General features: G+C 45.0%; 1 protein-coding gene across 1 annotated transcript in view; it reads left to right on the forward strand.

Moving 5' to 3' along the window:
• LOC309435364 (disintegrin and metalloproteinase domain-containing protein 20-like) overlaps positions 1-11,929 on the forward strand; it is a gene marked incomplete at its 5' end in the record, with an annotated part of 26,289 nt that extends 14,360 nt beyond the window's left edge. The window contains 6 exons of the mRNA XM_082043527.1: positions 1,530-1,713; positions 2,610-2,687; positions 5,987-6,098; positions 7,755-7,866; positions 8,900-8,960; positions 11,838-11,929. Of these exons, the coding sequence (XP_081899653.1) occupies positions 1,530-1,713; positions 2,610-2,687; positions 5,987-6,098; positions 7,755-7,866; positions 8,900-8,960; positions 11,838-11,867 (577 nt within the window). The 3' untranslated portion in view covers positions 11,868-11,929. The remainder of the gene's footprint in view (positions 1-1,529; positions 1,714-2,609; positions 2,688-5,986; positions 6,099-7,754; positions 7,867-8,899; positions 8,961-11,837) is intronic.
• Positions 11,930-16,209: the final 4,280 nt, after the last annotated feature.

Genomic DNA, 16,209 nt, shown 5'->3' on the forward strand with positions numbered 1-16,209 from the left:
AAGGTCATCAGGTCCAGCCGTTCCCCCACCCCTGGCACTGCCCCATGTCCTGAGAACCTCATGTCCGTCTGTCCAACCCTGCAGGGACGGTGACTCCAGCACTGCCCTGGGCAGCCTGTTCCAATGCCCCACAGCCCTTTGGGGAAGAAATTGTTCCCCACATCCAACCTCAACCTCCCCGGGCACAACTTGAGGCTTGTACTTTGGCAGTTCACCATGTAGGACGACATTGCTGTCATTAGGGGAGACACTAGGGTGCAAATTCAGAATTTGAGCTTCTTTCCTATTTTCCTACAGAGCATTACACAGGCAGCACTTGAGTTTCACTGTCATCACCTCTGGGCACAGAGATGGGTTTTTGAATAACTACATCCAATTCTTCCTGGCATAAACAGCAGCATTTCTCATGCAGTATATAAAATGGGAAAAATGCATGATAAGTGAGGGTCAAAAAGTCAAATGGAAGTGTTTTGGTAGCTTCTGGAGAGATGCTTCAAAGGGTTGTGCTTACGTGCCCAAGGCAATGACACCAACTGACATAAGAGTCTGTTCCAATAACAGTTAAATGGCTTAACCTCAAAAAAGGGTGGCTGGATGCAAACTACCTAAAAGGATTGATCCTGAACAGCTGGAAGCTCTGACCCCGCCCAGGGTTGCTCCAAGAACGTGGGCTGCAATGGGCCAATTTTGCACAAGGGTGTGTAAAACCATGGATCACATCTTCAGATCATAGAATCATGGAGTAGTTTGGGTTGAAGGGACCTTCCAGCTCCCCCAGTCCCCCCTGCCATGAGCAGGGACATCTTCACCAGCTCAGGTTGCTCAGAGCCCCGTCCAGCCTGGCCTGGGATGTCTCCAGGGATGGTTCAGCCACCACCTCTCTGCCCAACCTGGGCCAGGCTCTCACCACCCTCAGGGCAACAATTTCTTCCTCGTGTCCAGCCTGAATCTCCCTCCTTTAGTTTAAAACCATCACTCCTTGTCCTGTCACAACAGGCCCTGCTCAAAAGTCTCTCCCATCTTTCTTCTTGGACACTTTCATGTCTGGAAAGGCCACACTAAGGTCTCCCTGGAGCTTCTGTTCTCCAGCTGAACACCCCAACTCTCTCAGCCTGTCCCCCAGCAGAGCTGTTCCAGCCTCGCATCATTTCTGGGGCTTCTCTGGCCCCTCTCCAGCAGATCCATGTGTGTCCTGTGCTGAGGACCCAGAGCTGGACCAGCACTGCAGGGGGGTCTCACCAGAGCGGAGCAGAGGGACAGAATCCCCTCCCTCCACCTGCTGCTCACGCTGCTGGGGATGCAGCCCAGGACACGGGTGGATTTCTGGGCTGCAAGCGCACGTTGCCGGCTCATGGCTAATCTTTCACCCCCAGCACCCCCGAGTCCTTCTCCTGGGGCTGCTCTCCATCCCTCCATCCCCAGCCTGGATTGACACTGGGGGTTGCCCTGATCCAGGTGCAGGACCTTGCACTTGGCCTTGTCATTGTCAGATGTCTCTACAGGCCTCTCAAACTCTTTGTCTGTCCCAGGAATGTCCTGTGTGGAAGAGTACAGTGCACCAATGTCAATCGCGTGCCCATCAGGCATGACGGCGAGACCGTGGTTCAAACCATCATGAACGATGAGATCTGCTGGGGACTCGAATTCCACCTGGCTACAGACATCCCTGACATGGGATCCGTGAAAGATGGCACCTCCTGCGGTAGAAACAAGGTACCCTTAGAAAACTAGAGGATATACAAACAGTACAGGATGGACATGAAATGAAGGATTTTGTTCCTAAAGGAGATGATCTTGATCTTGGATGTAAGCCCCGTAGAGCCTTCTGATAAAGCCTCCTTTAGCGGCTGATAAATAGTAACATCTTGTATTGATTTTGTGGGTCTTTTCACTCAGAGAGGCTAACACAATAGCTTCTCTTTACTTTTCCATTAGGAAAAAGAAATTTTGCTCTTATTTTGAAGCTCCTAACCAACACCAACACTGTTTCGTTGTGCACGCAAAAAGAATTTGAAGTGTTGTTCTAAGAACAGGGTTCAATTTTTCCCTTTGACCCACGCAAAAGACCGAATTCCTGTCAAGATGGTGATGCACTAAAGGAGGAGTTCCCTGCTATTACATGGCAAGGAAAATCTTTCTAACAAAAACAGAGGTGCTAAGTTCCACCAAAAGGGAAGGAGCTGCTCAGTGTTGGCTTCAGTAGAGTCCTCCTTTCAGGAGACACGGGTTTCACACCACCAAACGCAAACATTAATTCCAAAAATAACTAAATTGCAATTACTTCCAACTAATGCTGGTACAACCTTCGATCATTTTCACTGTTTAATTACCGAGACCTGACACAGGAGTGGTTTCTGTGTATTTTGTAGCCCTCAACGGGTTTGTTCAGCCTCTCCTTTGGTTTGTCTTGAACCTGAAACCCAAGAGCTTCACTTTATGCTCCTTAAGGCTTGTTTGGAGAGAGGGAAAGAAAACTCTTGAATGAAACAAATGGCTAAAAATACTTGCCAGGCTGTTTCTCGCTATTTTTACCCCTATTCACCAGTCAGTGCCCTTTCCTGATATCATTCGTTTTATCATTTCACTAATAAATCTGCCTCTTTCTGCAGGTATGTGTGAACAGGACATGTGTCAGCGCAGCTTTTCTCGACAACGATTGCAGGGAGAGAAAGTGCCATGACAGAGGGGTGAGTAGAAAACATTCCCGTATCCTTTGAAAGGAACACACAAAATATAAATGTGTCTCTCAAGAGCAGCATTAGAAGTCCAGAATCATTCCTGGTTCAGCTGCACAGAGATTATTCTCATTTTCACCCCTGACTGTCCTCCCAGATTCTTCTCTGGCTGTTCACACCTCTTCGTAGCTGATTTGGTGGTTACATTTACCATTTTTCTTCTTTGTTCCTCAAATATCGTGAAAACCAACTTCCACATGGTAACGCTTCATCCATTGCGTCTGTCAGCGCTACTGAATAAGAGGGTCATTAGGGGCAGTCAACATGGCTTCACCAAAGGGCAGTCGGGCTTGACCAACCTCATTGACTTTTATGAGGACATAACGAGGTGGATGGATGATGGCAGAGCGGTGGACGTGATCTCCCTTGGCTTGAGTGAGGCATTTGACACAGTGTCCCACAGCATCCTCACAGCTGAACTGAGGGAGTGCGGGCTGGACGATCGGGTAGTGAGGTGACTGTGAACTGGCTGAAGGGAAGAAGCCAGAGAGTCGTGGTCAATGGGGCAGAGCCCAGTTGAGGCCTGGATCTAGTGCAGTGCCTCAGGGGGCAGTGCTGGGGCCGCTGTTATTCAATATATTCATCAATGACTTGGATGAGGGAATAGAGTGACTGTCAGCAAGTTTGCTGGTGACACCAAGCTGGGAGGAGTGGCTGACACGCCAGAGGCTGTGCTGCCATCAGAGACCTGGACAGGCTGAGAGTTGGGCGGGGAGAAATGTAATGAACTAGAACAAGGGCAAGTGTAGAGTCTTGAATCTGGGCAGGAACAACCCCAGGTTCCAGTGTAAGTTGGGGAATGACCTGTTGGAGAGCAGTGTAGGGGAAAGGGACCTGGGGGTCCTGGGGACAGCAGGGTGACCATGAGCCAGCACTGGGCCCTTGTGGCCAGGAAGCCAATGGGACCTGGGGTGGGTTAGAAGGGGGTGGTCAGTAGGTCAGAGAGGTTCTCCTGCCCCTCTGCTCTGCCCTGGGGAGACCACACCTGGAATATTGTGTCCAGTTGTGGCCCCTCAGTTCCAGCAGGACAGGGAACTGCTGGAGAGAGTCCAGCGCAGCCACCAGGATGCTGAAGGGAGTGGAGCATCTCCCGTGTGAGGAAAGGCTGAGGGAGCTGGGGCTCTGGAGCTGGATGAGAGGAGACTGAGGGGTGACCTCATTAATGTTTACAGATATCTAAAGGGTGAGTGTCAGGAGGATGGAGCCAGGCTCTTCTCGGTGACAAACAATGGTAGGACAAGGGGCAATGGCTGCAAACTGGAACACAGGAGGTTACACTTAGATTTGAGGAGAAACTTGTTCCTGGTGAGGGTGGCAGAGCCTGGCCCAGGCTGCCCAGGGAGGTTGTGGAGTCTCCTTCTCTGCAGACATTCCAACCCGCCTGGACACCTTCCTGTGTAACCTCATCTGGGTGTTCCTGGTCCATGGGGGGATTGCACTGGATGAGCTTTCCAGGGCCCTTCAACCCCTGACATTCTGGGATTCTGTGAGTTGGAGAGATCTAAAAAAGCAAGCTCAGTTCTGTAACTTTGTTTTCCTTACAAATACCAGAAAAATGAAGGTAGATTTTATACCTCGGCTGCACTTAGCCTTACATAAAACTACATTTCAAACATTCATACCGGCAGAATTATTTCATGTGTGGATTTTTTTATGACACCACATTCAAGTTGCCTGCTCCTCTTTCCAGACAAATATTGTTGTAGATAAGCCCATCTGTGTGGGTGTTAGTGTGGACACAAAGGGAAGATTTTCTACCATCTGTCCTTTATCTGAAATAGTTCTGAGGACCAGTTAGAGAAGTTACTGGCAGTCTATAAACCTGTAACTGGGAGAGTCTGAGATCCACTTTTCTTCTGCTCTGTCCCCACCAGAAGTTCTTGTGTTCTTCAAGAAGCTGGAATAATCATGTATATTGTTGTCTCCAGAGAGAAAGGTTATAACCCCCAAAAATGCACTTTTTTCCTGGGAAGCAGTTATCCAAACTTAAACACACGTCCCTGAAAATTAGTAATGATTGCTCCATATGGTTTGGGCTGCACCAATGAGTGAAGAAAGCTGTTAATAACTTCAACCCCATCTCCACAGAAGAGAGAAAAATGTTACTCGAAATGGAGCCGCTATGTTTGGGTAGGAAACTGTCACGACCTACATGGGTGTGCAAATTTGAGATGTTGGGGAGCAGAGCTATGGGTCCAAACTACCAAACAATAACGCAAACATGGATTAATAGCATATAATAAGAAATCAGCCAATGAGCATCTAAAAAGGGTTAAAGAGGCTCAATTCTGCATCACCTCAGCATTTGCCACCAATGTGGGCTGACCGTGGACCCACACAGCAGCATGACCCAAAATCAGGGCAGTAGAATCACAGAATGTCCTGAGTTGAGAGGGAGCCACAAGGATCATCGAGTCCAACTCCTGTCCCTGCACAGGACAAGCCCAAAGTTAATCCCAGGGGATCTTCTCCCTCTGCTCCTGGTCCATGGTGGGGACGCTCAGACCGCTCATCAGCCCCCGCTGCAGCCCGTGAGAGGTTCAGCTGTTACAGACCATGAGTAAGAACCGAGGAGCTCAGGAGCTGAGTAATCCAGCCTGGAGAGGACAAATAAATGTGCAATTGAGGGAGTCATGGACTTATTTCATAGGAAAAGCCATAATCTTTGAATCACATGAAGGTGACAAATTAATTTTGGGCATATTTGAGAAATAGGTTGCCATAACAGAATCATAGGATCATAGAATCATTTTGGTTGGGAAAGCCCCTCAAGAACATTGAGTCCAACCGTTCCCCACCCCTGTCCCTGCCCCATGTCCTGAGAACCTCCTGTCCGTCTGTCCAACCCTCCAGGGATGGTGACTCCAGCACTGCCCTGGGCAGCCTGTTCCAATGCCCCACAGCCCTTTGGGGAAGAAATTGTTCCCCACATCCAACCTCAACCTCCCCTTGTGCAACTTGAGGCCGTTTCCTCTGCTCCTGGCGCTTGTTCCTGGGGAGCAGAGCCCGACCCCCCTGGCTCCAAGCTCCTTTCAGGCAGTTCAGAGATCAGAAGGTCTCCCCTCAGCTCCTGTTCTCCAGCTGAACCCCCCAGGTCCCTCAGCTGCTCCCATCACACTTGTGCTCCAGCCCCTCACCAGCTCCGTTCCCTTCTCTCAACTCGCTCCAGCACCTCAAGGCCTTTCTTGGCGTGAGGAAATAGTCACGATTTCTTTAATTTTTCGTGTCGTGAAAGGTGTGTTTTCTTTTAGGTGTGCAACAATAAGAACAATTGTCACTGCGATTTTGGATGGCGCCCTCCGTTCTGCAAGCTGGAAGGATTTGGAGGCAGCATTGACAGTGGACCACCCCCTTCTTTGTACTGTAAGTGCCATGAGGTGGGACCTCTCTACACATCACATCACCTGTCTTAGATTTAATTTTTGTTCAAGTTCAGAAGTTCTCCATGTACACTTTCAGATCACCCTAGACTTCATTCAGGGATCTCTTTATCCTTTGCCGTTTAGCCATCTCAGATTTTTTCTTTTCTCTTCTCACACCTTTTTTATCATTCTGTAGAACCATAGAATGGTTTGGGTTGGAAGGGACCTTCCCAGCTCCCCCAGTGCCACCCCTGCCATGAGCAGGGACATCTTCACCAGCTCAGGTTGCTCAGAGCCCCGTCCAGCCTGGCCTGGGATGTCTCCAGGGACGGTTCATCCACCACCTCTCTGGCCAACCTGGGACAGGTTCTCACCACCCTCAGCATCACAAGTTCCTTCCCCATGTCTAGAACAATTCCAGTTGTGCTTGCCCTGCCTGACTCCACCAGACTATTCCCAGGGCACCCACACCAACTGCAGATCGATTCCATTAAGCGCAGGGGCTGAGCAGCCAGCGCACAGCTCATCAAGATGCTTTATGATGGGTGTCTTACGAGCTCATCAAAACCCTCTTAGGAGAATCTTCCACTCTTCTTAACAGAGATCTCCAATCCTGAGAGGACAGGACATAAATAAATATGATCCCGGCATGTACCTCTGAGAGATGTACTCCTGCCTTCCTGTACTTTAGACATTCTGTCTGGCTGATTAAGAAATACCAGGCGGTCACTCAGCTGTGCTGCACAAAGCCATCAGCACAGCTGACAACCTTCTTCACTCATTAGCTCTGTTACTGACAAAGAACCATCAGATCTTCCCGCTGTTCATTTGACCAAGTGACTCAGGCAGTAATGGGCCCACTGGCACTGCGGAAATATGATTCTTTTGAGCAGATTAACAGTTTATATGTCAAACATGGAGCTGCTGGAGAGGGGCCAGAGGAGCCCCAGAAATGACCCGAGGCTGGAACAGCTCTGCTGGGGGACAGGCTGAGAGAGTTGGGGTGTTCAGCTGGAGAACAGAAGCTCCGGGGAGACCTTAGTGTGGCCTTTCCGGACTTAAAAGGGGCTGAGAAGAAAGATGGGGACAGACTTTTGAGCAGGGCCTGTTGTGATAGGACAAGGGGTGATGGTTTGAAACTAAAAGAGGGAGATTGAGGCTGGACATGAGGAAGGAATTGTTGTCCCTGAGGGTGGTGAGAGCCTGGTCCAGGTTGGGCAGAGAGGTGGTGGATGAAGCATCCCTGGAGACATCCCAGGCCAGGCTGGACGGGGCTCTGAGCAACCTGAGCTGGTGAAGATGTCCCTGCTCATGGCAGGGGGGGCACTGGGGGAGCTGGGAAGGTCCTTCCAACAAGCGCCAGGAGCAGAGGAAACGGCCTCAAGTTGCACAAGGGGAGGTTGAGGTTGGATGTGGGGAACAATTTCTTCCCCCAAGGGCTGTGGGGCATTGGAACAGGCTGCCCAGGGCAGTGCTGGAGTCACCATCCCTGGAGGGCTGGACAGACGGACATGAGGTTCTCAGGACATGGTTCAGTGCCAGGGGTGGGTTATAGTTGGACTCAATGATCTTGAGGGGCTTTTCCAACTAAAATGGTTCTCTGATTCTATGGTGTGCACAGAGCATAACATTCTCTCTTTCTCTCTTCCATTCCAAGTGTTGAGAGCCGTAAAGAAATTCGGAAATGCTGCCTTAATATTTCTTTTGGTCTTCTCTATTGCGGCCCTTTTGATGTACAAGAAGAACTCCATTTCTCTGTGGTTTCATAGGTACGTAAACTCCACTACTCTTCACACCACCTAGCAAAACTGAAGCACATTTCACAGCTTCTAACCAATTACTTCCCCTGAAGGGCCTCACTATGAGTTCAGGGTGCAACGTTGGCCACTTCTTTCATAAACCAAGTTGCTCTTGCTTCAATCTGCAGGTTAATGCCACCAAACATGCTCCAATCCATTAATAGAGCTTCCCCACAACTGCCTCTTATCCACAAATGGCAGCTACAGCTTAATTGTTTCTAATCCTTTCTGGCACTTCTTAAAAAGTTTTCCACAGAAATTATGAAATTAACATTGTTGTCTGACTTTCGTATAATTTTTCATTAAGTTCTGTGTTTTTTAAACAGCTCTTACTTTTTTTCTTCTTTTGGCACGTTTCGTTCTGTGGGTTTTTTTACCATTTCCTTTGATTTTCGCTTTTTTTCATTCACTGAAGAACGCGAACAAAATTTGAAAAAAAGGAAATATTTTTAGATAGTGTGTGAAAGGTAAATTCTCCTTTATCCTCTTACCATTTCACACATTTTTCTCAGGTCAAACGGGTTTATAAGCTCAACTGAAAGAAAATGGGAACGTGACAGGAGACAAAACCCCAAAGCAGAAAATGAACTATGACCTTCCCCTCCATGATCTCTGCACGTCCACACGCTTCCCATTTGCTGCGTTGACTTATCCTGCCAAAAAGTAGGAGAAAGAACAGGGAGATTTGTTCTGCTCTTTGCAGCAGGACTATCGAGCACCCAGCTGCCTCATGTACAGCCAATTTAGTTGTTTCTACCCTATTTTATAGTCTCTAGAGCAGATAGAATTAGTGCTTTTCCCTTCCCACAGTGATTTGTTCTATCTCAGGTAAGAGACGGGTTTAAAGTTATTTCCAAATCTTATTTTCCCATCATTTTACATACCCATGTCAGAGAATACAATTTAAATATATATATATATCATAAGGTACGCATCCATGAACTAAAGCATCTCATTCTGCATTAAATCTAAAGTTCCGTTCACTGAGCACTTTATGTTATAGGTGTCGACGTAAAAGACAGGAAAAACAACGCCATAAGAGCATTCGTCCTCCTCCAAATGTAGTAAGTGTGTTCTCCCATCTCCAGTTTAAAAACCACATTCTCAAAGGGGTTTGGAAAACTGTAACTTCTCGGTGTTTTCTAAACATCCTTTTCCTTTCTCAGTAGTTTTTGCTCCCCCAGTGTAAGTCGAAAGCTGCCAATGGGGATAAACCCAAAGAGCTTGTGCAGAATACCTGTGGAAAATTGGTTTGGTTTATGTCAAGAGACAGTTTAGGGTGAAAAATACTGGGTTCCCATAAATAGAAGTGAATTGAGGCTGACTGCTTCAAGAGCTGGCATCAGCACAACAACACAGCTGAACAAGTACAAACAAAACACTGGCCCTTGTCAGGAAACAAGTTTTGTCTACATTGGGACAAATATTTCTCCCAAAATGAGTAATATGAGGTGGCAGAAATTATAGTGTCCAGGCAGGAGGGTCAAGTTCAAGCCTCTGCTCTATCCTCCAGGAATTTGGATAAATCTAAACTACGTCAAAGCTGGTGCAGTTTTATCAGATTGACTTTTCCAAGGAAAAGCTCCCTGGGAAACAATACAAAATATAATATGAAAGAAGAGCAGCAAATGTGTGTAGGGATCACCCAGGGAGGCCCAGAGAAGAGCTCTGGGCTCAGAAACTCATGGTCCTCAAGAAAAAAATGGAAGATGTGGGTTATTGGATAATAACCCCCAAATACACTCAAGGCAACCACAATGGAGACCTCGCTTTTTAGGTTTATTGTGGGCAGAACAAAAATTGGGGAGATTAAACTGCCACACAAGAGATTTTGGGGAGGAAGAAGTGAAAAAAATGCTGTGTATTTGTGTATTTTTGTAGAGCGCTGAGGAGGTCCACCACATCTTGTAGAAGGTCCATCACATCTTGTAGAAGGCCCACCACATCTTGTAGAAGGTTCATCACATCTCATAGAAGGTCTACCACATCTTGTAGAAGGTCCACCACATCTTGTAGAAGGTCCACCACATCTTGTAGAAGGCCCACCACATCTTGTAAAAGGTCCATCACATCTTGTAGAAGGCCCACCACATCTTGTAGAAGGCCCACCACATCTTGTAGAAGGTCCACCACATCTTGTAGAAGGCGCACCACATCTTGTAGAAGGTCCATCACATCTTGTAGAAGGCCCACCACATCTTGTGGAAGGTCCACCACATCTTGTAGAAGGTCCACCACATCTTGTAAAAGGTCCACCACATCTCATAGGACAAGTGAACATAAAAAGACACAGAAAATTACTCTTTTCTGTCAATAGTTTAGTTAAAGTGTGGCTGTCGCTGTCACAAGATGCTGATGAAATCAAGTGCTGAACATAATGCAAAGATTAGAGAGATAACGAGATTAATCAAAATTCAGAGGAGAGAAGAAGAGACAGTTGAGGAAATGTATCCTGAGTCTGACATCTTTGTTGTTAAAACATCATGTGTGGGCTCTAAACGCCACAGCAGTCTATAAACAACAGATTTGATAAAATGCATGTAAATTAATCATGCCAAGGCTATGCAACTTAAGAACTTCACTACAACTTTGCAAATATTATAAAGGAGAAAACCACTCAAGACAGAAAACATACATTAGTTAAGAGGCCTGTATCTACTGCAGTGCCTCAGGGGGCAGTGCTGGGACCAATACTGTTTAATATATTCATCAATGACTTGGATGAGGGAATAGAGTGACTGTCGGCAAGTTTGCTGGTGACACCAAGCTGGGAGGAGTGGCTGACACGCCAGAGGCTGTGCTGCCATCAGAGACCTGGACAGGCTGAGAGTTGGGCGGGGAGAAATGTAATGAACTAGAACAAGGGCAAGTGTAGAGTCTTGGATCTGGGCAGGAACAACCCCAGGATCCAGTGTAAGTTGGGGAATGACCTGTTGGAGAGCAGCGTAGGGGAAAGGGACCTGGGGGTCCTGGGGACAGCAGGGTGACCATGAGCCAGCACTGGGCCCTTGTGGCCAGGAAGCCAATGGTACCTGGGGTGGGTTAGAAGGGGGTGGTCAGTAGGTCAGAGAGGTTCTCCTGCCCCTCTGCTCTGCCCTGGGGAGACCACACCTGGAATATTGTGTCCAGTTGTGGCCCCTGAGTTCCAGCAGGACAGGGAACTGCTGGAGAGAGTCCAGCGCAGCCACCAAGATGCTGAAGGGAGTGGAGCATCTCCCGTGTGAGGAAAGGCTGAGGGAGCTGGGGCTCTGGAGCTGGACAAGAGGACACTGAGGGGTCACTCATTCATGTGGATCAATATGGAAAGGGGGAGTGTCAGGAGGATGGAGCCAGGCTCTTCTGGGTGACAACCAGTGATAGGACAAGGGGTAATGGGTGCAAACTGGAACACAGGAAGTTCCACTTAAATTTGAGAAGAAACTTGTTCCTGGTGAGGGTGGCAGAGCCTGGCCCAGGCTGCCCAGGGGGTTGTGGAGTCTCCTTCTGTGCAGACATTCCAACCCCCTGGACACCTTCCTGTGTAACCTCATCTGGGTGTTCCTGCTCCATGGGGGGATTGCACTGGATGAGCTTTCCAGGTCCCTTCCAACCCCTGACATTCTGGGATTCTGGGATTCTGTGTGATTCTGATCTCCTGATGTTCTGCTGGTGGCCAAAATTTGCAGCCAAACCATTATATTTAAAGGTCCTGTTGGATTCGCCCTCCCCAAACGCGTCTAATCCCCCTGACATTACTCATCCTCCTGCCTCCCCAGGATCCTGTGGCTGCAAATTTCACCAAAAAAAAAGATATATTCACTGTCTGGAGGTGCATCCTTCCAAACAGTTCTACTGTCCTCTGTATATTCCTTAAAATTGAGAACATTGGACTCTGCACACTAACCAGATGACCTCCATTTGAGTAGAATATATTGTATTAACTTTAACATTATATTTTTCAGGAAAAAGTAGAAAGGGAAAGCCCTGTGTAAGGATTAAGCCTGAGAAGTGACTTTGGACAAGAGAAAAGACCCCAGAAGGTTGAAAAGAGCCAACACTTTGAGATCGGCCACACGTGTCGCTGGTTCGGCTTTAACCGCAGGGAGCCAAGCTTCCCAAATGTCTCACCTTCGTTTTGGGTTTGTTCAGCTTTAAAAAACAACGGTGCCCTCGCTAAAATAAACGGGTTTTCTTCCTATTTCTGTTTACAACAAATATTTGTTTTTTCTAGGAGAAAGCTGGAGTACACATTCACCCACGGGTTTCCATCTCTGCTTCTTTTTAGGGACAGAATTTTGAGCAGGGCTGTTGCGATAGGACAAGAGGTGATGGTTTTAAGCTAAAGGAGGGAGATTCAGCATAGATATAAGAAATTGTTGGCCCTGAGGGTGGTGAGAGCCTGGCCCAGGTTGGCCAGAGAGGTGGTGGCTGAACCATCCCTGGAGACATCCCAGGCCAGGCTGGACGGGGCTCTGAGCACCCTGAGCTGGTGAAGATGTCCCTGCTCATGGCAGGGGGGCACTGGAGGAGCTGGAAGGTCCATCAACCCCAACTATTCTATGATTCTCTCCATCCTTTCTCTGAACAGTTCTAATACCAATGTATCTTGAAGCGGCAAAGTGGATTATCTTGGGAAAATAACCACAGGTGAGGCGAAGTGCTTCTCACATCAACCAGTGCCAGTTTCTGCTTCCAGAGCAGCGTCTCAGCTGAAGGGCTCTGCCTTTCCAGCCGTGTTTTCACCGCGCTTCTGCCCTTGCTTCTCGCTCCCGTCTCTCCCGACATCCCTGAATTAGCCCCGAGCAGGGAGCTCAGACAGCGCAACCCGAGCCTGAACCCGTCACGTCACCCACCATGTCCACCCCCCACTCCAGCACAGCAGGAACCCCAGAAACCGCCCCCCAAAACCGCCCCGAGCGTCTCCATCCCCCTGCGACAACTCCTGCGTGACCGACGCTGACAAACGAGGGGAAACAAACGGCTCGGAACGTCAGATAACACAGGAGGCACCGCACTAAGTGCGAGATTCACATTTTGATGTATTTCTGTAAAAACAAGATGTTTTTCTGGTTATTCCGGAGCCACTTCAGAAACCGGAGGCTGCCACCTTGCAGCGTGACAGAAAACACACGGAAAACAGACACAGCTTGTTTCCCAACGCCGGCTAAAACCGGCCAGAAGGCAGAGAAAAGCACGATAATCCGTAATAAACTCCCAAATGTCAGCGCTGATCGCCAAGTGTTGCTGTTAACAGTTTGTAGACAGAAGCAAGTTAGTGGCACCGACCCCTTGAGTCTGTGCTGGAGAGAAATGAACATATGGCTGAAATAGGCCCAGCTTTGCAATCCCGGCTTAAGCAGCATCCTCCGGGCACGGGAAACCAGAGTCGATGAGGTGATACACAGGAAAAGAGTGAAATATCTAAGAATGACATGTCGTTAAAAATTAAAAAGGAAAAGCGTATTAGAGGGGGGTGGTCAGTAGGTCAGAGAGGTTCTCCTGCCCCTCTGCTCTGCCCTGGGGAGACCACACCTGGAATATTGTGTCCAGTTGTGGCCCCTGAGTTCCAGCAGGACAGGGAACTGCTGGAGAGAGTCCAGCGCAGCCACCAAGATGCTGGAGGGAGTGGAGCATCTCCCGTGTGAGGAAAGGCTGAGGGAGCTGGGGCTCTGGAGCTGGACAAGAGGACACTGAGGGGGGACTCATTCATGGGATCAATATGGAAAGGGGGAGTGCCAGGAGGATGGAGCCAGGCTCTTCTGGTGACAACCAGTGACAGGACAAGGGTGATGGGTATAAAATGGAACACAAGAGGTTCCACTTAAATTTGAGAAGCAACTTGTTCCTGGTGAGGGTGGCAGAGCCTGGCCCAGGCTGCCCAGGGGGGTTGTGGAGTCTCCTTCTGTGCAGACATTCCAACCCGCCTGGACACCTTCCTGTGTAACCTCATCTGGGTGTTCCTGCTCCATGGGGGGATTGCACTGGATGAGCTTTCCAGGTCCCTTCAACCCCTCACGTTCTGGGATCCTGTGAAAGCTTAGATAACGTTTAGGTGGGATCCAGCGTGTAATCACCACGGTATACAGAGTCACTGGCATAACGGGTGTCTGAATTTATCACCGCGCCCGCTTGTGGATATTTCTGCGTATTTGATAAAACACAGGTTTCTGCCTCACAAGGGGAGGAGGAAGCGGAGGTGTCGAACTCTTTAGTGACCAGTGACAGAGCCCAGGGAACGGCAGAAGATGCGCCAGGGAGGGTCAGTGGGACATGAGGAAAAGGTTCTTCCCCCAGAGGTGCTGGACACTGAACAGGCTCCCCAGGGAGGTGTCACAGCCCCAACCTGACAGTGTTCAACAAGAGACTGGACACCGTCCTCAGACACACGGGGTGACCTGGGGGGTTCAAGAGCGGGTGTTGTATGTAAAGGCCCATGAGGAACAGGGCAAAGAGCTCGTGTCACCCTAAATCCCCTCCCTGCTCCCCATGGGCTGGTTCTGCAGGTTTACACACCCCCTGCCTCAGCTTACCCGTCTCGTTCCTACCGTTCCAACAGCCTGATTATTTATTATTATTTCTTATTATTATTCACTATTATTTATTATTTACTATTATTTACTATTTATTATTTATTATTATTTACTATTTATTATTTATTATTTATTATTTATTATTTATTACTTATTATTTATTATTTATTACTTATTACTTATTACTTATTACTTATTATTATTTACTATCATTTATTACTATGTATTACTATGTATTATTATGTACTATTTCATTTTATGTTTTATTATTTTATTTTATTATTTTTCTTATTTATTTCTTATTTATTTCCAATTATTTTATCATTTATTATTTATTACTATTTTATTTTCATTTTATTATTCCATCTCATTATTTTTCTTATGCATTTCTTATTATTTCTTATTTAATTATTGTTTTATTTTCATTTATTTTGTCATTTATTATTTATTATTGTTGTTTTAATTTTATTATTTTATTTTCTTTTTATCAATTCTAAATTATTATTATTTATTACTATTTACTATTAATTTTTTAGGATTTTATTTTAGTATTTTCATCATTTTTATTTATTATGTATTATTACTTTTATGATTTTATTATTATTTTTATCATGTATTATTTATCATTATTTATTATTTTATATTATGACTTTCCTTGTGTATTTCTTATTATTTCTTATTTAATTATACTTTATTTTCATTTATTTTATAATTTATAATTTAATATTATTATTTCCTTTTAATTTTATTATTCCATTTTATTATTTTTCTTATGTGTTTCTTATTATTTATTATATATTGTTCTATTTTCAATTATTTTATCATTTATTATTTATTATTATTGTTTTATTTTTATTATTTTATTTTCTTTTTATCATTTTATTTTCTTTTTATAATTTCTAATTTATTATTATTTCTTACTATTTACTATTATTTTACTTTTAATATTTTATTTTCGCATTTTAATAATTTTTATTTATTATTTATTAGTTATTACTACTTTTATTTATTATTATTATTATTTATAATTCATAATTAATCATTATTTATAATTTATTATCATTTTATAATTTTTATTTATTATTTTAATTTTATTTTAATTTTATTATCCTATTTTATTATTTTTCTTATGTATTTCTTATTATTTATTACTTAATTATTGTTTTATTTCCCATTATTTTATCATTTTTATTTTTATTATTATTACTTTTATTGTTCTTTATTATTTTTATCATGTATTATTTATCATTATTATTATTTATTATTTTATATTACTATTTTTCTTATTTATTTCTTATTATTTCTTATTTAATTATTATTTTCATTTATTTTATAATTAATAATTTATTGTTATTAATTTGATTTTATTATTCTATTTCATTATCTTTCTTATTTATTTCTTATTATCTATTATTTAATTATTGTTTCATTTCCAATTATTTTTATCATTTTTATTTATCATTTTTATTTATTATTTTTATTATTGTTTTTAATTTTTTTACCATTTATAATTTATTATTATTTCTTACTATTTACCATTATTTTATTTTCATTATTTTATGTGATTACTTTTATCATTTTTATTATTTATTATTACTTTTATTATTCGTTATTATTTTATATTTTCTCTTTTATCATTTATTATTCATTATTGTTCTGTTACACCAGTTTGCACTAAGCAGCCCCATGTGTTTGCGCTCCCCCTAAACCCCGAGGATACTTTTCCCCCTTTAAATCAGCGCCGCCCAAACGCTTTCCCACCTCTTTTGACCCTCCCCGCCTGCCGTACGCGTCACACGGGCGC

This window comes from Streptopelia decaocto, assembly GCF_964273445.1.
Source record: "Streptopelia decaocto genome assembly, chromosome: 1".
Taxonomy (NCBI): Eukaryota; Metazoa; Chordata; class Aves; order Columbiformes; family Columbidae; genus Streptopelia; species Streptopelia decaocto.